A 24,626-nucleotide genomic window follows, 5' to 3' on the forward strand; every position below is an offset into this window, starting at 1 on the left:
TTTCCTTTTTTAACTGGACTGTAGACAGACACTTTGAACAGACACTGTAAAGGCAGCTCAGAGCAGAGAGATGGGAAGGAAGGGGGGGTGGGGGAGGAAGAGGGAAAGAGGATGAGAGAGACTGCAGCATATATTGGTATTGGTCTCGCTCCAGCAGGACCAGCAGGAGAGAGAGAGAGAGAGAGAGAGAGAGAGAGAGAGAGAGAGAGAGAGAGAGAGAGAGAGAGAGAGAGAGAGAGAGAGAGAAGGAAAAAAGTGAGAATCAGATATAACATCTGAAGGTGGGAGGGAAGAGATGAGGAAGAGTAATTGCAGTGGTGAGTAAAAAAAAGTGAGAGCGAGAAAGAGGCACAGATACAACATGAGAAGATGGGAGCAAAGTGATGGGGAATGGGGAGTTGTGGTTGTGAGAGTATATGGCGAGAGAGAGAACAAGAGAGAGCGTGTGCGAGAGAGAACAAGATAAAAAGAATGGAAGAGAGAGATGGATAGAGAGTGTGGAAGAGAGAGAGAAGGCATGGAAGAGAGAGAGAGAGAACAAGAGAGAAAGGATGGAAGAGAGAGAAAGTGAGAGCAAGAGAGAAAGCACAGGAGAGAGAGACATAGAGAGAGAGAGAGAGAGAGAGAGAGAGAGAGAGAGAGACCGAGAGAGATGGAGAGCTGAGTGACTGGGCCCATTAATCTTGCTCCAGCATCAGGACCAGACTGAGCAGCCAGCGACCCATGTTACACGGCCCCCAGACCCTCACTCACCCCTATAAACCCACTCTGCCTGTCTCGCTCTTCTCCCCTCTGCCTAGTGCTGAAAACATACACTACAGCACATTCAGAGCATTTTAAATGTCCTCATATACAGTACTGTGTGTGTATGTGTCGCACGTCTCTCATTCAACTGGAAAAAGACCCCTTTCCGACAGATGAGCCAGGTTCTCTCTCTCGCTCTCTAGGCAGGGACTGTTGCTGGTGAGCTCTCTCTCTCCCTCTCTCTCTTACTCTCCCTCTCTCTCTCAGATTAATTCTCAGCAGTCCCGAGTCCAATTAAAGGCTCATGCTGATCCGGGCCCCCGGTGCACGCTAGGCATCGCTGGGGCCCCCACAGCAATCCAAATGAGTAATCACAGGGCGAAAATCAATTAGCGGGAACTCAAACAAGTGAAATTCCACAGGCAGGCGGGTTGCATGCCAGAGAGGAAGATCCAAGGGTGGTGGTGGTGTCTGTCTGTCTGTGTGTGTGTGTGTGTGTGTGTGTGTGTGTGTGTGTGTGTGTGTGTGTGTGTGTGTGTGTGTGTGTGTGTGTGTGTGTGTGTGTCTGTCTGTCTGTCTGTCTGTCTGTCTGTCTGTCTGTCTGTCTGTCTGTCTGTCTGTCTGTCTGTCTGTCTGTCTGTCTGTCTGTCTGTCTGTCTGTCTGTCTGTCTGTCTGTGTGTGTGTGTGTGTTTGTGTGGCGGGGGGTAAGGGGTTAGGGATATGGGGGTGAGGTGCTGAACACATCTATCTTTTTTCCCCCTTCGTCAGGGCACATGTGCAACCACTAGATAAGACTAGTCTTGGTCGAGGGAGAAGGGGAAAGGTATAGAAGTCTGTATGTGGGTGGAATGCGAACGTCTGAGCACTTGTGTACAGTATACAACATACACAGGTCAAAAATAAGATTGAATAAAAAAGTCCCCATCAAAAAAAAGGCCAAACACGCTCATATATTGTTGGACCGTCTTTAGCTTTGATTACAGTGCACATTTGGTGTTGTGTTCTTTCAATGAACCTCTGCAATTTCTGGATTTATTTCCATAGCTTCGCATTAGGTTTTCACCAAGATCTTCTATTGATGATTGACGAGTTCGAACGCTATGCATCATCCATTCTCCGGCACTTTCCAAAGATTCTCAATAGGTGTGCTTAGGCTGCCAGAGAGCCATGCTTGTGCGCGGTCCCGCACCTGTAGGTGGTGGGATCAGTCTCATATCTTGTCAGTTCGTTGGTGTTAACGAGTGGCAACTTTATTTTTGCTTATATAACCCCCTGACAACCCATTAATCAATATTTTGGCTGTTGCCATCCTCAAAACTTGCACATTGATTTATAAAAATGACAACAAAAACTAGCCGACCGAGTGACGTCACGTCAATGCAAAGTCAACGAGGCAGAATACAGCTAGCGCGTGCATGCTACCCGGAACCGTCAGATTTCATGGCAAAAAGTGACAAGTTGGGGGGTAAGTGGGCTCACTTGTTGAGTACATGCAAAAAAAAATATTTTTCTCAAACTTTCAGGAGTGCTCTTTTTCGCTGTTAGTGTTCGACTGTCTGACCATCATTGGGCAACGAGAGATAAATGTCAAAAAGATGACAGGTCTGTTCCCTCAAAGCAATAGAGCAATGAGGTGACGGGGGTAGATCAATTCGCCAAAAAACTATGTGTCAGTAAAGAAATGCAAGCTGTGTTATTTTTTCCAGTAACAGGAAAATGGTCAGGAATGAAATGCCTATGTTGTTTCAATGATTAGGTGAATTATCTGCCTATGAAAAAAGCCCGATATGCGGATAAATATTCCCTTTTCAACTTTGAGGGGCGGAGACTTCCCATTGACTGTGCATTATGTGACGTCACCCCCAGTCTTTTTTATTTTCGTTATTTTTTAAGATCAACGTGCAACTTTTCAGCGTGGCAACAGCCAGAATATTGCTTTACATATTGTCAGGAGGTCATATTAGAAAAATCAAGTTGCCACTCGAGAGTGAGAACGAAACTCATTTTCTAAAGGAGCTACGAAATCTAGCCCACCGTCTACTAATCTTGAACTGGCTGGCGAGTTCACACCTCAAGTATGAGGATTCGGGAATCGGAAAGTTGGTTTGTGATGCAAACAGAAAGATACTTTGAAGTTTGTCTGCAGACCACGACGGCAACGCGAATGTCAGCATGTTCATCCAGGCAACACATGGTCATAGACGGAAAAGTTCAGAGCCAGGTATGAACATTGGTGGTTCGCAGGTAAGCACTTCAGTTCCGATTGCAACTGGTGTCGGAATGGGGACCGGCACCGTTCAGGTCTGCTTCAAAACAGTAAATGAGTTTGAGGTCTGGACTCTTTTTGGTGGCGACCTTTTTGGCCACGTGTGAATATGAACAAATTACTGCAGACGCAAGTAACTTCCATCTGGCTCACATGATTAAAAAAACAACAACACATTTTGGTACATTTTCACAGCAAAAGTTAATGTATGTACAGCCTGAGCCAAAATAATGTCCTTTGGTAGCGCTACCTGGGGGATTTTTCCCTCAATCCAAGGCTGTTTAATCCCCAGATAATTAGCATTGGCACTCACAGAACACACCGTCCAAGATGGCAGCAACCGGAACTTTCAATTTAGGATTCATTCCGACTATGAGAGTCCATGCGGGTCTGCCCATTTTTCTTTTTATACAGTCTCTGTAAATGTCGAGGTGTGTGTGTGTAAATGTCGAGGCGAGTGTGTGTGTGTGTGTGTGTGTGTGTGTGAGAGAGAGTACATGTGGAGGTGTGTGTGTAATGGATTTGTTTTATTTTCTTCCCTGTTGCGCAGGATCAAATTATTTCGCTGGCCTCTGCGTGATCCCATTCTCTGTGACCGGTGTTGCCATACTTTATCATCACGAAGAGACGCGCCTTCTAAATCACTTGCTTGTGTTGGAATACCAAAACACGCACACACACACGCGCACACACACTCGCACACACACTCACGAACCCGCACACACACGCACACAGGGCAGGCAAAAAAGAATAACATTATCCGTTTCTGAGGATTCTTTCTATGACTTGAAACTTTTCTTATGACTTGTCGGATGCAATTACAGAACTCCTGAAAAGCTGCTTATACGTCCAACTGGGAGTGATCATTTTCTGGGATGGCGAGCCTATTAGGCGTGGGTGAATGCGAAAACACCACCTTGAAAATAGCTGAAGAGCTGGAGGACATACACACATCGCATTACACATGCTTGGAAATAGGCAGTGCATGGCAGGAATAGTGAGTAGCCAGCCCTGCTCTGCTCTTGGGAGCGAACTAATAGACCACCCCCCGGGGCAGTAGTGTTTTAGAAGAGGCACGAGGGCTGCCAGTCCAGTCCAGACCAGACATCACAGCGGGCTCCTCTCTTAATATCAATCTTTCTCTCTCTCTCGTACTTTCTCTCTCTTGTACTCTCTCGTACTCTCTCTCGCACTCTCCCTCTCTCTCTCGCACTCTCTCTCTGGCACTCTCGTACTGTCTCGCACTCTCGTTCTCTCTCTCTCTCTCTCGTTCTCTCTCTCTCTCGTTCTCTCTCTCGTACTCTCTCTCGTACTCTCTCTCGTACTCTCTCTCTCTCGTACTCTCGGTCTGTCTACCTTTCTCTCTCTTTCTCTCTCTCTCCCTCACTGCCTCTTTCTGTCTCCTTTCTATATACTGCAACTACAGTCCAGAAATCACAGCAGGCACTTCAATGATGTGCAACAGGACATCTCTCTATCTTTCTCTCTCTCAGCAAGATTTTCTTCAGTGCTATACCACAGCACCGCCCCCCTCTCTCTCTCACTCTGCTTTACTCTATCCCTCTTTCACCTGCATCTTTATCCATCTCCTGTCTATACTGTCACTACTGTATGTCATCTATATTGCACTTTTCACTTCACCACTCATCGTTCACCCCCCCCCCTCCGTCGTTCACCTGCCTACCCCTTACCCACCCCTTCTCTTCCTTCCATCTCTTTTCCCCCTTTCTGTCTCCTTTCTATACTGTAACTACTGTCTGTCATCTATACTGCACCTTTACTTCAGCCACCACTTATCTTTCACTCTTTTTTCCCCTTCTTTCCTCTTTCACCTGCCTCCCCTTCACCCACCCCTCCTTCTCCTCCTTATGAGCTTAAGTCCAGGCTGTCTGTATTCAGCAAGGCTGCCTTGTGAACAGACAGACAGACAGTCAGACAGACAGACAGACAGACAGACAGGCAGGAGTGTGCTGTCAGCTGTAACAAGGCAATCATGGCCTGAGGGTAAAAAAAGAAAAAGAAAAAAAGATGGCCGGGAGGTCTACCTTGAAGGCTAAAAGCAAAACGCCAACGCTCCAGTGTTTAGATCTTTAACTCTCTGATCATCTGCCAGGTCCATGCTGGGCTAGACTGGTTCACACAGTCTCCCTGTCAGGGGCCGTTTGGCAGCAATGAACTTCCTGTGAAGTTTAACAGTCTTGTGCTTTGGGGTTGTGTTTCACTCACACAGCGCAGATAAGAGCTGCATCTTGACACTTGACATCACAGTGCTATGGTTACTGGCCTCTTTTTCTTCTTCTTCTTCTTTTTCTTTTTCTCGATAGCCAACCGCACAAAGCCAAACCAAAACAACTTGGTTTCAGATGACTGGCGACATGCCCACAGATGAGCCCATTGTGCAGAGGTGTGGATCGTCAAACAACAAACACAACAAACTGTTTTGAGCATTGAAAGGCACTGAAGTGCTGACCTTGTTCACATAGAGCAGTGGAGCATTTTTTTCCTCTAATGAAAGTGGTTAGTTTTTGTTTTGAGGGGCTGAATCTCATACGGTGCAGGATGACCTCTGAAAACCATCTTTGTCAATAATGTCTGCTGATCTCTTTGTAGGGAGTTCCACAGGCAGAATGGACATGTGGAGACTCTAAAAAACTAAACCAGCCTTTAGGTGTAGGGCTCACACAGTGCGCAAAGAAAAATTTATTCCTTCTGACTGGGATCTCATCGATCAGCAGCTGTGCACATCATTGAAAATAGTGAATGGAAAGAGCGAAATCACAGCGCCATACACGGCCTGCTTTTTGGGTTTATTTCCTTGTTCTCATTGTGCTACTGCATCCCAGTGGCATTACGAGCAGGGCGCTAAATTAACACCAGCCAACCGGCCAAATGCTGCTGAAATTTCAGTTCAGTCCAATGAGTGAAAAGCACAGCAGAATTTGCTTGGACACCCTTCTATGTAGGTTCTATTTCGTTCCTCCTGAACTCAGCACTGAATATTCATCTTACGGATCAGCAGGTCGAGAATTAATATCAACAAAGTAACACGTGACCTGGGTGACGTCACCCGGTGACCCCCGTGTCAGGGGTTAAAGCACCGGTGAACCCAGGAAGTGACCTCTTTCATCTTCTCGATTGCAGGTGTCGAGTTAATCGTTTGAGATTTTGGGATTGACCTGACGCTTTGTTCGTTTCGCACCCATAGGGTTGGGGCTGTGGGTTTTCCACCCCCCATGAAACGGCGTTGGTCGCTTTTTCCTTTGAGTATCTCTTTCACATTTACGATGTGTCCGACTCCGACTGAGTGTTATCCGCTCGGTGGAGGAGGGCTGGCTAGGCTACCTAGCCTGCCTAGCCCCTGGCTCGAGGCACTGTTCTCGCCGACTGGAGGCTAATAACTTGTCCTTTCCCGTGGAAGGTAGGCCGTTTTCTGATCATGTATTAACTGCTACCGCGTTATCTTCAGTAGTGTTTCCCGCAACTGGATTTGACGAGCGGTCTCGTGGCGTGATGCGCTTTCGAGTTGGGATTAGGTATTAACGCCTGCCTGCCTATGTTGGCCATCGTTTGGGTAAGTGGACTGTCATTTACTGTTTCGATTTATTTTCGCGGTGTTTCTCGCCGCGGAATGTTACTATTACTGGGCGATTGTCGTGACACTCGACGCGAGCTCGGTTACTTGGGTTCGCGTGCCTGTATTTACGTTACGGCTTCATTGTTTGTAAAGTGTAGCCTGTCTGTACGGTTGCTCCACGGGCCAGTGTGTTTCGCTGTGCCCTTGCACCGTTGGCGTCACGCTGCTCCAGAGATTCAATCTACAATACAATCTCTCTCTACTCTCTCTGGCTGCACTCTGCTCACCCCGGTTGTTATTCCTGCCCGGTTGTGTTATTTCTTCACTGGTTGATTATTGTCTGTTTTCACCTGGGGTGTCTTCGCCCCAGAAGTGTATATTTGCCTTGCATTTCTATCACTGTGCTACTCCTGTCTGCCCATGATATTGGCTGTGCTTATGGTATGTCCTCTATTGTGAGTCGCTGGGTGTACAGCGCCTACCGACTGCATTGCAATGTAATGTACTTTACTTTATTTCTTCAGGACATTGCACATTAATGAACATATACATACATGTACATATATGTAAATATGCCAGATTGTAGCCCAAGGGCTAATTTCCATCTGGTGTCCAAAATAGGCCGAATCCAAAATGTTAATGTCCATTGTTATTTGCTTGTCAGCTTGGTGTTGCCGCCTGGCTGCTGGCTCCTGTTGGCTACACTTGGGGCGTCCTCGCCCCTTGTGTTTTATATTTGCAGTATTTGCTGGACATTGTAGTGTCATCTCCTACCTGCTGCCAACTTTTTACCTACTATTGGGGTGCCCTCGCCCTGTGGGTATGTATTGCTTGTTTGTTCCCTTCTGTGTGTTGCAGTGTTCGCTTCCCGACACGGGACCCTCGTCTTGCCTGATTACTGGGTTTCTTCTTGGCTGCCATTGGATGTCCCAGCCCCTTCTGTGTGGTATTCACCAGTTGGCCTGGAGCTCTTGCCTCGCCTGGTTACTGACTTGCATCGGCTACCACTGGGGTGTCTTCGCCCTGCTGTGTGTATTGCCTTGTTTACCTGTTGGCCCTGACTGTCCGACTGCTGGCTTCCCTCTCGGCTACCACTGGGGTGTCCTCGCCCTGTGTGCCTGCCTGCCTGACTGATGCATTGTCGTCTAGGCCCCTGGGACTGGTGCCTCTCCTGCCTGGAGCTGAGATGCCTGCGGCTGAGGTTGACAGATGTGGCCTGTGCTGCTTGCTCAGGTCTGCGTGCGAGAGCACTTACTGCCGGGCTGACGCGATTTGGCCCTCGGCCTACAGTTCCGCTGGCCATGGGGGGCTGTAGATGACGCCGGCTGCTGCAGCGAGGCCAAGCAGGCCCAATGGGGTGACCTCACGCTTCCTGGAGGTATCGCGGATGTGCCCAGACTCCTTGCCCTCGGGGGTGGACAAGTTGTCGACTGGCCTGGTGGAGTTTTCGGCCCTGTTTTGCCGACCTGCAGCCTCTGACACACGGTGACCGTGTTTTCACATATGCCCTGCCTGCTAGCGACCCGGACGGTCGCACGCTGCCGCCACGGCTGTCGCCCTCTGCCGCCACGGCTCTCGCCCTCTGCCGCCACAGCTGTCGCCCACCGCCGCCACGACTGTCGACCACCGCCACCACAGCTGTCGCCTGCCGCCGATGCCCGCGCCATGCCCTCTGTTCGGGTGACACCGTCACAGCCCAGTTGCATTGCTTGTTGCATTGCATTGGCACTGGCCCCTTTCTGGGTTGGTTGGCCATGGGTGTTTTTCGCCCGATGGCTACATGTGAGTGCCATACCTGCTACTGCTCCAGAGTGGGTTTCTGGCCACAGGTGGCCTCCACCCTGTGGCATGCTTGTTGATGCCACGGCTACTACAGCTGCCACGGCGTGCCGCTGGGCCATACGCACCCTGCCATTCCGGTTTACATGGCTTGCTCGGTTGCTTCGCATGCTTGCATACTTGCTCTCTTGCATGGCTGCATGACTTGCATGAGACCGCATGTGTGCTCCCCGCTCCTCTGCTGTTCTCTACCATTCAGCGTCCTGCGACTGTCTGTCGCTCTCCTGGATACCGCCTGCTGTCGGCTGTTTCATCCATTGGCTTCTTGTGGACGCCCGGGGCACCTCAACCGCCATGACTGCTACAGTTGCGCGTGTTGCTCCGCTTCATGCCCCTCTGTGTAGCTTGCTTTTCCCTACCTCACGACTGGTTCTAGTCGTTCTCCTGGGTTTGGCTGACCGTGGGTGTCTCCACCAGTCAGCTCCTTGCATGCACCGTTGGCGTTTCCGCCTGTACGACTGCTACTGCTCTGGGTGAGTGGTTTCACACCATACCCTGTTTTATGCTCTTTGGCACGTCTGCGGGTCTGTCTGGAGTCTGTTGGCCTTGGCCGGCTTCACCGTGGACGGTTGTGATTGCAGTTGGTGCCTTCGCCTCTTCTGCTGTGGCTTCGGTATGCAAGTTATGCTCTGCGTCCTGTTGTCCGCTTTTGCCCACTGTCGTACGTCTGGCATGTCGTCGTCCTCCTGACCTGGTGGAGCCTGGGACTTTTTTGCCCCTTGGCTCGCGGAGTGTGCCGTTGGGCTTAAGCCTCTGTGACTGGTGCACGTGTATGTCGGCATTGCTGCCCTGGGTACAGGACCCAGGTGCTTCCTTCATTGTCCTCGACTGTGGCGCGTAGGTCGACTGCTGCACGTCGTCCCCCCGAGCTCTTGGGCTATGCGTGGACTTGCCATGGGCTACTTAAGAGTGCCATTGGTGCCCGCACCACTGCAGCTGCGGCTGCTACTGGTATGTTGGAGCGTTACCGCTCCTTCTCCCATTGCTCTTCATGTTTCCCCACTTCATGTGTGGTATGTCCGGGGGTCAGGATGCCACTCTGACTGCTACTACTGTACGGGAGTGACCCCACTCCGGGCTCTCCCTTCGAGTTTTCGGTGGCTTACGACTGTTCGCTCTGTTGGCCTCGCTATGGATGGTCTCACATGAGTGCTCTGGGCACCGGTAGGCGTACACGCCCCTACGACTGTGGATTCTGCATCTGGCTGGTTCAGCTTCATGCTCTGCCGTCTGCTGCAGGAGCATCGCAGTTGGCTTGTCATGGGCATCTGCGCCCTGTGTCGCGCCCCTTTCCCGCTGGGCCCGACTTGTTGCCGCTTGGACTGTTTACGCGTCTCTGCTGCAGTGGCTGTACCTACTACTGGTTACCCTGCCTGTCCCGCCTGTCTATACCCATGGCCCCTATGTGGCCTTTACTGGTGTTTGGCTGACCGTGACGCTGTGCGCGATGGGTCGGCGATCAGGCATTGGCCGGGCTGCGGGAGGCCTCCATCTATGGCCTTGCCGGGTATTGAACCACTTCTGACCGCCCTCCTTGCCTCGCCGGTCAGGGCGTTGATCTGGCGGGGCGCACTGCCCTGGCCACTTAGACACGTCGCAGATGAGCTCGTCTGCGAGGACTATGATGCAGCGTTGCGTACGACGTGCATTGGGTTCTTGATGTCCCATGTCTTGTTGGCCTTCTCTCGGCCCCCATGGACCGTTTTGGGACGCCCCCTGTGAGTTCTCTTTGACTCCTGGTTGCTGGCATTTGCCTGTCTGGCCAGAGTGCCGGGGCAGAGTCACACAGACCTTGGCCGTGGTACGGTGATTGGTTTGGCTTGCGCGACACCCTTGTCGGGGCCTTGCTGGAAGCCGTCTGCTCTCTTCCGGCGGCCCCCATATGTCCCTTTTGGTCCGTCCGCTTTGCCCAGGTGAAAAACCCATATACTTAAAGTGTACTTTTTTCGACCGTACTTAGTACAAAGTGTACTATTTTCGGCGATTTAAAGTGCGCTTCATTGCACTATTAGTGCGCTGAAGCACTACTAAAGCAGTACTTCAGCACACTTGCAGCACACTGAGGATGCTAAATTGGCACCGCTTTTGGACAACTTTAAGTGCACTACAAGCATACTTTTGAAAGTATGCTCCAAACACGCTTTTCATGCATTCGTATGGCATTAATAGTGTGCTTGAGTACACTTCTATAACATTTTATTGTTACTAGAAGTACAATGAAAGTATATTAACTTCATGCTTCTTTGGACTACATTGGAACATTTTAAGTCTGTAAAAAGTATATCATATTAAGTATTGTAAATATATAACAGGTATGCTTGAAGTATATTTACAGTACACTCCCAAGTACATGAAATAATATAAATGTAATGGTACAATCCATGCTGGTCCTCAGAGCTTGCACATTACACACAGCCACATGTCACAGTAGTGATACAGTATGCATGCCTAGCACGACTGACATTTACAATCATTGCATTGTTACAGAGATTTCAGATACACATTTCACTTTATTTCATTCTTGTTCCACCTTCCTGCAATTGATCATTTGAATTGATCACTAATGGTGACCCTTGATTCTTTGTTTGAACAACTAGTTCCAACTTACCTCTCACCATGATGTCATGGGAAGTGTGAGCCTATATATACCAGAACATATACGTGACCATCATAATGACGGTGGGAACATGGTCATTTTTTGTGTACCACTTTAAAATTTTAAAACTCCTACAATAAACGCAGAATATAACAATGAGTAATATTTTCATGCAAACCAAAGATATTCCTTAGAGGTCAATGGCTTTCTGTTTGAGAAATTGAGCTCCAAGAAGTGCATTACATGATGGTACATGCATGATGATGCATGATGGGTAAATGCACTTTGTGTAAGCACACTTTGAATATATTTGGATGAAGCACAATCATGGTGCACTTAGAAAAAGTATACTTCCAATATGTTAAAGTGATTTACTTTAAAGCGCACTATAGAAAATCACACTTCGAAGTCACTTGGGTGAAGTATAATCAAAGTGCACTTAAAAAAAGTGCAATTGCAATATGTTATTAAAAAATACACTTTTAGTAAGTTCACTATTAGAACACTATTAGTATATTCCTCTAAATACACTTTAGCCAAACATCTTCTAAGTGCACTTTATGTATGGTTCGCAAAGTGTACTTTCTTTGAGAGCAACTTAATTACATCTAATTTTAAGTACACTTTAAATAAGCATATTGTAAACATACTTTTTCTTAGCACAAAAAGTGTGAGTGCGCTTTTAACATGCTAAGTACACTTCAGTTGTGCTTTTATTGTACTAAATTGAACCACTTTTTCACCTGGGTGGGCAAGCCACGACGCAGCTTTTGTGTCGCACCGGCCGTGCAGCCGATGCTGCATGTGGTTTTGTTTCGCTCACGCTGTTGTTCTCGACCTGGTGCGCTTTGCCCTGTTCTCGACATGCAGACCCCCGGCCTGGTGTCTCTAGGCGTCGATTTCTGCTTATGGCCAGCGTACTTGCGGGCATTGGAAGTGGCGGCTCTCCTTCCTTGCTCTCCGCCCCTTCCAGGTGTTGGGCATGCCGACCTCGGCATCCCACGTTGTCCCTCTTGGCCTCCGCTTGCTGAGGCCTCTTTGGGTTGGATATGCCGTTATGGCCCCTGCCAGGTCCTACTGTCGCTGACCGCTCTACATTGCATCTGGCTGCCATGTCTGCCTTCGACCCTGGAGGTGGCACTCGCATCTGTCGCGCTCTGCCCTTGCGCCGTGAGGTCATGCCCACTGCTGCTGCCTTGCACAGTGAGGTCGTGACCACTGCTGCTGCCCTGGACGGTTGGTCTGCGATGGCAGTCCAACACTGCCTACGACTTGTGAGCCCCCTGATGATGGCCGTACCTTGGATGAATGTAGGGACTGGCCATCCTGATTGCCCTCAGACGCTCTCTGGCCGGTCTTGCGGTCTTGTGTGGAGCGGGCGGCTCATCTGTCATGTGCCATGTATGCCGCCTTGAGTCCTTGCCCTCTCTGGGCCTGTTGCAGCGGCTGCTTTCAGGGGCCGACACTTGTCTGTTGGGCATGGGAGCAACTTCCTTATGGGCGTCCAGTGCCCTGTTGTTGACCTTTTCCGTGGTTCGCCTCTTCCATTGTGGCTCCTCCCGTTTGTGGCACCGGGTGGTATGGTACCGCTACGGGGTGGCACAGGTGTCCCCGTCAACTGCTATGCTAACTGCTTACTTGCTGCCCCCTGTGGTTCTCACTCAGGGAGCTCGTGGATCCTTTGGGCCAGGTTACACTGGCTTCCATGTGGCCGTTGGTACGTGCAAGGACGTATACGGCACGGCCTCCTCGGCATCAGGCTGCACCATTGCCTGGTTTTCTTGTTGTTGCCCCACATGTTACTGTGGTGCTGGCGGTGGCTTCAGGCCGTCTCAGTAGTACTGACGACGGGTAGGCACTCCTCATGACTTTGTTGGTATTAGTCATCCAGTGCTGAAAGCACCGCCTCTGGCGGTCAGGAGGAACGAAATAGAACGAAGGTTATGTATATAACCACGGTTCTATGAGTTCCGGATGACCGCCAGAGCTTGGCAGTCACTCGGAGTGTGTTCGAGAAGATTTGCCAAGAGGTCACTTCCTGGGTTCACCGGTGCTTTAACCCCTGACACGGGGGTCACCGGGTGACGTCACCCAGGTCACGTGTTACTTTGTTGATATTAATTCTCGACCTGCTGATCCGTAAGATGAATATTCAGTGCTGAAAGCACCGCCTCTGGCGGTCATCCGGAACTCATAGAACCGTGGTTATATACATAACCTTCGTTTTCACAGAATGGAGCACTTTTTAGAAAATGTAAATAGACTGCAAGTCAAAAATTCCAGGTTTGATCCGTAAGGAAACCACATATGAAATATTTTTCATATTGTTTTAAAATGACTAGAACATGCCAGTGGATGAGTCCAACAGGTAACCTTTTGGTGGGTGTCCTTCTTGGTGTGTAGGTGTCGTGTAGATGGTGTGTAGGTGATGTGTAGGTGTTGTGCTTGGTGTGTAGGTGTTTTTCTTTACCTTTTTGTAGGTGTTGTGCTTGGTGCTGCCTGATACTGTACCTTTTGTAGGTGCTGTGGCTGGTGCGTGTTGTGTAGGTATTGTGCTTGGAGTTGTCTTTAGTATTGCTATTAAAGATATCCTATGCAACTTTGACATAAACACACAGATATAAACAACTTTATAGCGGCCTCTAGTGGTTCTGCCGAAAATGTGCATTGAACTAAATTAGACAGACATTGGCTTCGAGATTATGTGCGAATTAAATTTCGTCGTCTTCTGTAATTAGCCAGATTCCCTTCCTTGCATTCAGTTCTCTCCACTTCTAAGGGGCTTTATCATATGTGCGATTCTCCCCCTTGCTTATGAGTTGGCTGCTTCGTAATTCACTTCACACAACTGCAATCATGTTTGCACTTCCCTCAGATGGATATTATTTGATCCACTTGTTCTCGGCAGATATCCCCGTCTTTATTTCACATTTCCAGTAACTATATAGTAGCCTACCTGTAGCCTACATTAGAAGAACGAGGAAACAAACGGCTATTTTGTTGTCATAATAACGATTTCGAAGTCGAGGTGACAAGACGCGTTTTTATCTCGTGTGGTGTTGAAAGTGAAAGTGGACATCCATATGCCGACTAGAGATCACTAAACGAGGTGGCGTGGGTTTTGAGAATGCTAATGCATAAATCCCAGTGTAGTGAAAGAATGATAAAATCCCCATCTTTTGGCGTTCGGCTCTCTCCGGTTTGAAGCCATTTTCCAATGTTCACACAAGCGATTTATTTGCCTGTCCAAACCTTTCATCTCAATTATCTCGTGATTTATTTGCAGTCCCATTCGTTGTTTTCACTGCATGCCAGCGTGATATTTTACAATCAGCTAGCCAGTAGCCAGCTTTCAGCAAGCTGCTGCTGCTTAGTTAGCAAACGAAGGGGAATAGGTCTCGCTCCGCTCATACAGCATAGAAATCTAGACGCCCCTAGCGGCCACAAATTGCACAACAACAAAAGGCGCGGCGCCGCCAGGCAAAACTGCAAGTGCTGTTTCGGAGCAGGAGCACTAGGCGGTGATGGAAATATTGCCATTTTCCCCATAACGGGTCAGTCAAGCAAAACCTTGAGTACCAAGCCATTTCATGACTATGAAAAAGTTGCATAGTGTTTCTTTAACCTTTTTTCCAGTGTTGTGCTTGGTGTTGTACAGTAAGCTTATCTCTTTGTAGGTGTTGTGCAGTATCTTTGTGTGGGTGCTGTGCTTGATGTGTAGGTGTAGTGCTTAGTGTGTAGGTGTTGTGTTTGGTGTTGTATTTAGTGTCGTACAGTGCCTTTTTGTAAGTATTGTGCCTGATGTGTAGGTGTTGTGTTTGGTGTGTAGGTGATGTATTTAGTGCTGTACGGTACCTTTGTGTAGGTGCTGTGCTTGGTGTGTAAGTTTGTAGAGTAGAGTAACTTAAAGAATCCCTAAAGGTGTGTAGGTGTTGTATTTAGTGTTGTATGGTTCCTTTGTGGTTGTGCTTGGTGTGATGTGTAGTCTTTACCTTTTTGTAGGTGTTTTGCTTGGTATACCTTTTTGTAGGTGTTGTATTTGGTGTTTAGTCTTTACATTTTTGCAGGTGTTGTACTTGGTGTGGTGGTTAGTCTTTACCTTTTTGTAGGTATTGTGCGTGGTGTTTAGTCTGTACATTTTTGTAGGTGTTGTACTTGGTGTTTATCCTTTTGTAGGTGTTGTAATCGATGTAGTGGTTAGTCTTTACCTTTTTGCAGGTGTTGTACTTGCCGTTTACCTTTTCGTAGGTGTTGTACTTGGTGTGGTGGTTAGTCTTTACCTTTTTGTAGGTGTTGTGCTTGGTGTTTGTATTGTACCTTTTTGTGGTGCTGTAGGTGTTGTGTTTGGTGTGTAGGTGTTTAATTCAGTGTTAAGTCTTTACTTTTCTGTAAGTGTTGTACTTGGTGTGGTGTTAAGTCTTTACCTTTTGTAGGTGTGGTGGTTAGTCTTTAACTTAGTGTAGGTGTTGTGCTTGGTGTTTAGTCTGTACCTTTTTGTAGGTGTTGTACTTGGTGTGGTGTTTAGTTTTTACATTTTTGTAGATGTTGTGCTTGGTGTGTAGGTGTTGTGAAGGTGTTTTATTTAGTGTTTCTTTTTACCTTTTTGTAGGTGATGTACTTGGTGTTTGTACTTGGTATGGTATTTAGTCTTTACCTTTTTGTAGGTGTTGTGCTTCGTGTTTGGAGTTTTATGTAGTGTTTCTCTTTACCTTTTTGTAGGTGTTGTGCTTGGTGTTTCCCTGTTGTGAGTTCTCGTTGTGCAGGATGTCGAGCGGCGTCTCTCTCTCCCGCAGCTTCAGGGACTCGATCTCCGTCTTCAGCTCGTTCAGCTGCTCCTGCAGGTGCTTACTCTTCTCCATGTACTCCACCCTGACGCCACACGCACACACACACACACACACACACACACACACACACACACACACACACACACACACACACACACACACACACACACACACACACACACACACACACACACACACAAGAAATATACACACATATACACTCAAGAAAGACACATAGTCCTCGCTCTGACGGCAATTGATTAATGGAAAGTCAGGTTATTAGCTGTTGTTCCAACAGCTGTTGTTCCAGCTTACTATCCTCCATGTACTCCACCCTGACACATACACACACGCACACACACTGACAACACACTCCTGTAGGTGCTTCTTCATGTACTCCACCCTGACACACACGCATGCACGCACGCACACACACACACACACACACACACACACACACACACACACACACACACACACACACACACACACACACACACACACACACACACACACACACACACACACACACACACACACACACACACACAGTGTGGACAATGAACAGTCACACGCTGCTCTTGCAAGTGCTTACTCCCTTCTATGTACTCCACCTTGACACGCACGCCCAAGCACACATGCAAGCACGCACGCACACACACACATGCTTTGGGCACGCATGCATGCACACAAACACTATTCCACTGCACTGCACAAGTTTCTCAAACTTTACCACTTTCTTCTCGTTTGTGTCATTCAGTATTTGTGGCAGCAGCAAACAGGAGTGCAGTAGCCCAGTGATTCTCAAAGTGTGGTCCGGGGACCACTGGTGGTCTGCGACAGAGCTCAGGTGGTCCATGAGGGGATTTCTACTTTTCCAAGACAAGCTAGCAGTGGGCTAACTTTGTAACATAATTGCGAACCTAAACATAGCTGAAGTCTTATTTTAACCACAATATTAACAGGCTTGTGTGAATGTAAATAAAAAGTAAGTAATCTGCATCGAACATAAGCAGTGTCAAATTAGCACCCGTCAACTGTCGATTCAGTTGACAGGTGGTCCCTGAACATTTTTGGGGAGACAAAAAGTCTGTCCCAATCTGTAGGGAAAAAATAGACTTCTCACTTCATTGTCGAGGGAATGACTCGCTTTTGAAATTCACTCCAAACAATAGGAAGTGGAAGTGGCAGTGGAAGGGGTAGAAATGGGACGGGGCCCAAGTGGTCCTCGATCTGAAAAAGGTTTGAGAAACAGTGCTGTAGTGGTGCTTGACTGCCTGGGTGAGTATGAAAAATGGGTCAGTGAAAAATGTAATCGCTACACTTATGAAGCAGCATCAATCTTGACTTGCATGCGCAATCGAGCCTTTAGCAGCGTACACCGCGCCCGGAATAAACAATCAATGACACGTCCCGTGTGCCTGCGGAAACGGTATGAATTGCCTGTACTGCGATTTTGCACGTGACAAAAACAAACGATTTTTATTTATTTATTTATTTTAAACACAGATGCTCCAGCCAAGTATTGTTTTTTTAACGGGGATCGGATGAGCAACAGCCTACTTTTTTTGGTTTCATTTTAAGTAGGAATTGGAATCTGTGCTGTGTTTTTCGGGAAAGTGTGAGGAGAGAAGCCTGAGAATGATGTGGAGTCATATCATGCATTGATGAATTTCATACAGCCCAGGAGTGCAGGGCTGGGCTGGCCATCTGGCATAGCGGGCATTACCTGGTGGGCCTCGTGGGGTAATATTTTCAGAAATGTAAATAAAAAGGGCCTGGGCCCTCAGATTTCTACCCCACTCCAGCCCTGAGTACAGAGACCCTGAAGCTGTGTTGATCTGTCTACACCTCTGCACGCAAGTAGAGTGCAGGCCTGGACTGGCCATCTGGCATAGCAAGCATTTCCCGGTCAGCACCGCACCCTTGTGGGCCCCTGTTTTCAGAAATGTTAAAAAAATAATTAAAAAAATTGGGGGGGCCCTCCGGTGAGTCAGGTCGCTAATTATGAGGGTCCCCTTTAAGCCAAAAGTGCTCGGGCCCTATTTCTCCCCAAGTCCAGCCCTGCAAGAGTGTTTTCATAAACCCAACCGCTTAGACGTCAAACTTCGGCTGTCATGAGCGCAGACGTGCAACACAAACTGGTCGATATATGGCTCTCTCAATTCTCTAGACATATTTCTTTTCTCTCAAATAGGGTCTAAATGATTATCAAAAAATTGGCTTTTTAAAAGAAAACTACTCTCTCCAGTATTCCATTTCTCCCCTCTGTGTGAAACTCAGACTGGATTACTGTCCCTTATACACGTACACACACAAAAGCCCAAGATGCTCGCACTTAAGATGGGAGTGGGGATACATAGGGCATTTTAACACATACATGCACACTTACAGTTTTTACACACGCAAATACACACACACTCAGTTTTTCCCACATACCTACAGTTTTTACACACGCAAATACACACACACTCAGTTTTTCACACATAGCAAGCATTGTAGTAGCCACCCACACACACGCATACACTCAGTTGTTCCCACATACCTACCCACCCACCCACACACACACACACTTCTGTTTCTCCACACACACGCACGCACTGTTTCTACAAACACCCACCCAAACACACACACAGCTGCAACCCATTGCATTTGAGGGCAGTACTCACTTCTCCTTCTCAATCTCCATGGACAGGCGTTTCAACACACACACACACACACACACACACACACACACACACACACACACACACACACACACACACACACACACACACACACACACACACACACACACACACACGCACGCACACGCACGCACGCACACGCACACACACACACACACACCTATTTTTATACACACACACACGCGCACACACACAGCTACAACTCACTTCTCCTTCTCGATCTCCATGGACAGGCGTTTCATGTCGGTGTCCTTGAAGTCGTAGCTGAGGTTCTCTGTGCTGAAGCTGAAGTTGGGGACGTCAGAGGGCATGGCGTTGGCCGACAGGGGCGGCGGCTGTAGGACACGCACACGCACACGCACAGGGAGTTAATAAGGTGTGTGTACACGCATGAAGCTGAAGTTGGGGACGTCAGAGGGCATGACGCAGGAGCCACGGCTGGAGACGGGAGAGAGAGAGAGAGAGAGAGAGAGAGAGAGAGAGAGAGAGAGAGAGAGAGAGAGAGAGAGAGAGAGAGAGAGAGAGAGAGAGAGAGAGAGAGAGAGAGAGAGAGAGAGACATACAAACAGACAGACAGAGAGAGAGAGAGAGAGAGAGAGAGAGAGAAAGAGACACATACAAAAAGACACAGAGAGAGAGAGAGACAGAGAGAGAGACAGAGAGAGAGACAGACACACACACAAACAGACAGAGAGAGAGAGAGAGAGAGAGAGAGAGAGAGAGAGAGAGAGAGAGAGAGAGAGAGAGAGAGAGACACATACACAGACAGACAGAGAGAGGGAGAGAGAGAGAGAGAGAGAGAGAGAGAGAGAGAGAGAGAGAGAGAGAGAGAGAGAGAGAGAGAGAGAGAGAGAAGCAGACAGACACACACACACATGCAAACAGACACACACACAGACACGCACACAGACACACAAAGAGAGAGGAAGGGAGAAGGGGGAGAGAGAGAGAGCGAGAGAGAGACACACACACACACACACACACACACACACACACACACACACGCACACACACGCACACACACAGAGACAGAGACAGAGGCACAGGCAGGCAGACAGACAGTATTAAGATTCAGAGGATATGAGCTAAAGCTCAGGCCAACGCTGGCCCTGCATAGCAACTCCACTACTCATCAAACCCTCCAATTTGAACCATTGCCATGGCGACATCTCGACCTTACAGCATCGACCATATGCCCCTTAAATGAGTTCAAGCTGAGAGGCACGTCAATCACACATTTGGAAAGGTGTGTGTGTATGCGTGCGTGCCTGCCTGTGCGTGTCTGTCTGTGTTTGTATGCAGGAAGGGTTACCAAGAGTTGGCAAGAGTCAAACGTGTCAAAGTGTGGTGTCTTTAAAAAAAAAAAAAAATCTATAACGGCTCCTTTTGATGTGCATTTGAAGTTCAACATTTCTGACTACAATAGGCACGTCTGCCAAGGTGGTGTCGGGAGAAGAGAGGAGAGGAGAGGAGAGGAAGTGAAAAAAAAATATTGCATCAAATTAAACTGCAGCTTCTGAGATTGGTTCTTAATTGCTTGCTTGAGCCAATTTCCCGACCCTTCCTTCCTTCCTTCCTTCCCCTCCCCTGCAGGTGCAGTGCGGTGTGGCAAATGCATGTTGCCAGTTGCTGTCACTGCTTAGCGATTCCTCCCAGTCCGATCCCATTTCCCTTCCTGTCTGTCTTTATCTCCTCCTCTCAGGGTTGCCAGATATGATTTCCAGCCCCCCAAAAAAGCTCAATTGAGCAGTATTTGTGTTAGAGTGTGCATGTATGAGTGGATGTGTGAGTGAGAGTGAGAGTGTGTGTTTAAGACAGTATTTGTGTGTGAGTGTATATTGTACTGCACTTAATGTCCTTATGTTTGTCCTCATGTACTTCTATTTTGCACTGAGCTGCATGTTTTGTCCTCATGTTGGCTGTTACACGTTTATGTTGGTGGTGAAAACAAATTTCCCCTTGGGGACAATAAAGGCAATCTATATATCTATCTATCTATCTATGAAAACCCACCTGGAAAGACTAAATAATGCCCAACTTTATGCCCCGTGTACATCAAGCGCTACCAACGCGACCCAGGTGGTTGAAGAAGTTTCGCCATCAATTTGTTTTATTCGCTCTGGACGCTGCACTGACATGTTTGATTCAGCTAATCACATAACGGCTCTGTCTTGACAGCCTGGGACATTCCTCGATATGAACGTTCCAATTGGTTTTCGCCGAACCGCGTCATAGCGAATTCGCTTAAGATTAGCTTGAGTTTAATCGTCAAAATTCGCCCTGGTCGCTCAAGAAGCTTCGCTCCTGGCGAATTCGCTCTGGTAGCTTTATTCGCCTTCCCTCCATAGAGAAACAATGACTTCCGCCGCGCAGGTCGCTTAGTTCGCCTTCCATGTACACGGGGCATAAGGGACGCAAATTATCGATTAATTCATTAATCATTAGTTGATATCCTTATCGATCGACTTACGATTAATTGATAAGCGGCATTTTCTCCCCGAAAAAAAAACTAACAAATCTAAAAATGCTAATTGAAAATTGAGATAAAATACCACATTTAAGTTAATTGTATTTCAATTATTTAATCTAAAGGTGATTTAAATAATCCCACTATTCACACACATTCTTCACATACCCATTTCACCTGGGTCTCTTGTCAGTTGAATTGTCGAGTAATTGCGATTATTTTGTTTTAAATCGATTAATGCATTGATCGATTAAAGTCGATTAATCGATTAATTGTTTGCATCTCTACTTTCAACTAAATACTATTGATTTCTATGGCCATGAATTTGCAGATAAACCCACCCAAATTCCCTTAAGCCTTTTCTATAATCCGCAGACGGTCATCGTAAGCAGCGTAATTGTGCAAGAAACCGGGCAATCTGGCAACACTGCTTCCTCTCTCCTTTTCCTCCTCCTCTTTCTGTCTGTCAGCCTCTCGTCTTGTCTCGTCTCTTGTTTGGGCGCACCACGCCAACATCTCTCCCTCACCGTCTCTCAGCCAGGGCCAGATAAACGCACAGGCTAGATATGGCTGCAGCATAGGGCCCCCACCTGCCAAGGGGCCCCCACAGGCTAGATATGGCTGCAGCATAGGGTCCCCACCTGCCAAGGGGCCCCCACAGGCTAGATATGGCTGCAGCATAGGGTCCCCACCTGCCAAGGGGCCCCCACAGGCTAGATATGGCTGCAGCATAGGGGTCCCCACCTGCCAAGGGGCCCCCACAGGCTAGATATGGCTGCAGCATAGGGGTCCCCACCTGCCAAGGGGCCCCCACAGGCTTCCAGCATAGGGTCCCCATCTGCCAAGGGGCCCCCACAGGCTAGATATGGCTGCAGCATAGGGTCCCCATCTGCCAAGGGGCCCCCACAGGCTAGATATGGCTGCAGCCTAGGAGCCCCCACCTGCCAAGGGGCCCCCACAGGCTAGATATGGCAGCAGCCTAGGGCCCCCCACCTGCCAAGGGGCCCCCACAGGCTAGATATGGCTGCAGCATAGGGGCCCCCATATGCCAAGGGGCCCCCACAAGCTAGATATGGCTGCAGCATAGGGGTCCCCACCTGCCAAGGGGCCCCCACAGGCTAGATATGGCTGCAGCATAGGGTCCCCACCTGCCAAGGGGCCCCCACAGGCTACATATGGCTGCAGCCTAGGGGACCCCACCTGCCAAGCATCCCACCCCCCACAGGCTAGATATAGCTGCAGCCTAGGAGCCCCCACCTGCCAAGGGGCCCCCACAGGCTAGATATGGCAGCAGCCTAGGGCCCCCCACCTGCCAAGGGGCCCCCACAGGCTAGATATGGCTGCAGCATAGGGGCCCCCATATGCCAAGGGGCCCCCACAAGCTAGATATGGCTGCAGCATAGGGGCCCCCACATGCCAAGGGGACCCCACAGGCTAGATATGGCTGCAGCATAGGGGTCCCCACCTGTCAAGGGGACCCCACAGGCTAGATATGGCTGCAGCATAGGGGTCCCCACCTGCCAAGGGGCCCCCACAGGCTAGATATGGCTGCAGCATAGGGGCCCCCACCTGCCAAGGGGACCCCACAGGCTAGATATGGCTGCAGCCTAGGGGACCCCACCTGCCAAAGGGGGGCAAAATCAACATATTTGGAGAAATGTGTGAGGATGCGTTTTCAAAACTTAGTCTGCTGTGTCAGGTACAGCTTTAAATCTAATTAATACTCCTCTTGGTTTGGAATAATGAAGCCGAATGCGTAGTTTTGGTAACGAAATTTGCCTTCCGTAGGGGCCTACCAGAACCTGTAGCCTAGGGGCCCCGGACTATGTAAATCCAGCCCTGCTCTCAGGCCAGGCGCTCCTCCCCTTATGACACCTTCTCACCAGCTCACTTACTAGCACTTTGTGTCAGCATGTAAATCCTCAAGTTAAGTGCTCTTTATATGTCATGTCCACATGTGTCCTCTCCTGTCCACTCTTTATAGCTGTCCTGTCCAATGTGTTTGTTTCATATCGTCTCTGTCCAGAAGAAACCTTGTATGTCCACTTTTCATGTTTTTTTTTTCTTACTTATTAATTTATAAATCACAATTTTCTAAATAAACATTTCAGCATTAAAAGTTGTGATGTGAAATGTGTGGTGACGTGAGGGTGCCTTTTAGTTCCCTCCACAGCTGTCCAAGGCAGACTTGTGGTGGTGTGATTTTATTGGTGTGGTGTGGTGTTTACTGTGTAGGGCAGTGGTCTCCAGTTATTTTTCTACAAAGGCCAAATTATGTACAGCAAGTGAGGCTGTGGACCAAGCCAACACCCCAACCCACTTAGAAACAAGTTAGATGTCTGGACAGATATCAGATTTTCGCTTTTCCATTTTCCCCTCTCATCAATGGCTACGTTTACATGAGACATTTAATACGGAATTAAATCCATTTAATTCTGAATGAAGCTTGATTCCGCTTTGAAAACGGCATAAAAACACTTCTTAATTTGGAATTAAATGAAAGATCAAAGGAAGTTGGACGGAACTATCCAATTCTGAATTATTAATTCTGAATTAAAAACGTCATGTAAACGTAGCAATTGTCTGTTAGCAATTGTCTGTAATGAGACGGTTTGCATAAGATCTAACTCTCTGTGAATGCTTTGGAGAGATATGAGTCACTGAAGTTTTAGTGATCGAAAATCACACACATTTATGTTTTCATTTGTTCTGACCTCATGGCGAGCCGAATTTGGCCCATGGGCCTTTGTTTGGAGACCAAGGGTGTAGGGGGATTTGCTGGTGATGGTACTGGTGTGGTGTGGTGTTTACCGTGTAGGGGGATTTGCTGGTGATCTCCAGAAGTTTGTGTTTGGCTCTCCTCTCCGATTCCCGAGCCTTGTGTAAGTCCTGCTTTAGCTGGTCTGCCTCCTTGGCTCTGTGGACGAGGGCAAAAATACAAACAGGCACACCCATGAATGGCAGGCAATCATACACCCCAGCATATGCACACATGCAGACACTCACACACGCACACTTGCAGTCACACTAACACTCACACATGCACACAGACACAGGTATTGGCAAATCAGATGGTCAATTTTTCAGGGTTCCTGAAGTATCACTCAAGAAAAACATTTAAGTTGTGACTGGGTAGTCTATAGATTATCTAAAATTGACAGCCTCCAATCACCCCTTATTCCAAACCTAACCACATCATCATCATCGTGATTTTATTTTACTAGCGTTTCAAATCATTTTGTGAAGTGAAGTGATCACTATGACACACTTTGCCTTGGCTAATGGGAGTACTGATGAAGTTTTGAAGCTGCACTGGGTACATGTTTTTCTAAGTGAAAGCCCACCTGAGAAACTCAGCTGTGACACACCACTCCAATGCACACAGTGCTCAATGCACACAACGAAATTGTATTTATGCCTCACCCGTGCAAGGGGGCAGCCCCAAACAGCGCTAGGGAGCAGTGCGGCCGGACGATACCATGCTCAGTCTACTTCAGTCATGGACAGGGCTTTGAACCGGTTCAAGGAACGAAAACGAAAACCGGGAACTTTTTGTATTTTACAGGGAACAGAAACGAAACCAGAAACGTTATTATTTTTTATGTTCTGGAACAGGAACACTTATTGAAAAATAATGGTAACCGGTTAATACCGGTTTTATTTCG

The 24,626-nt window shown here is 48.1% G+C and overlaps 1 protein-coding gene across 2 annotated transcripts in view; it reads right to left on the minus strand.

Moving 5' to 3' along the window:
* nf2a (NF2, moesin-ezrin-radixin like (MERLIN) tumor suppressor a) overlaps positions 1-24,626 on the minus strand; it is an 81,291-nt gene that overhangs the window by 8,380 nt on the left and 48,285 nt on the right. Inside the window, exons 13-15 of one of the 2 annotated variants that reach the window (XM_063195544.1) lie at positions 23,773-23,878; positions 18,702-18,829; positions 15,730-15,889 (exon numbers count right to left, since the gene is read on the minus strand). In XM_063195544.1, coding sequence (XP_063051614.1) covers positions 15,730-15,889; positions 18,702-18,829; positions 23,773-23,878 — 394 coding nt within the window. Of the gene's footprint in view, positions 1-15,729; positions 15,890-16,065; positions 16,211-18,701; positions 18,830-23,772; positions 23,879-24,626 lie in introns of those variants that run through there. The other variant, XM_063195545.1, reaches the window with a different exon arrangement.

This window comes from Engraulis encrasicolus, chromosome 3 (assembly GCF_034702125.1).
Source record: "Engraulis encrasicolus isolate BLACKSEA-1 chromosome 3, IST_EnEncr_1.0, whole genome shotgun sequence".
Lineage (NCBI taxonomy): Eukaryota > Metazoa > Chordata > Actinopteri > Clupeiformes > Engraulidae > Engraulis > Engraulis encrasicolus.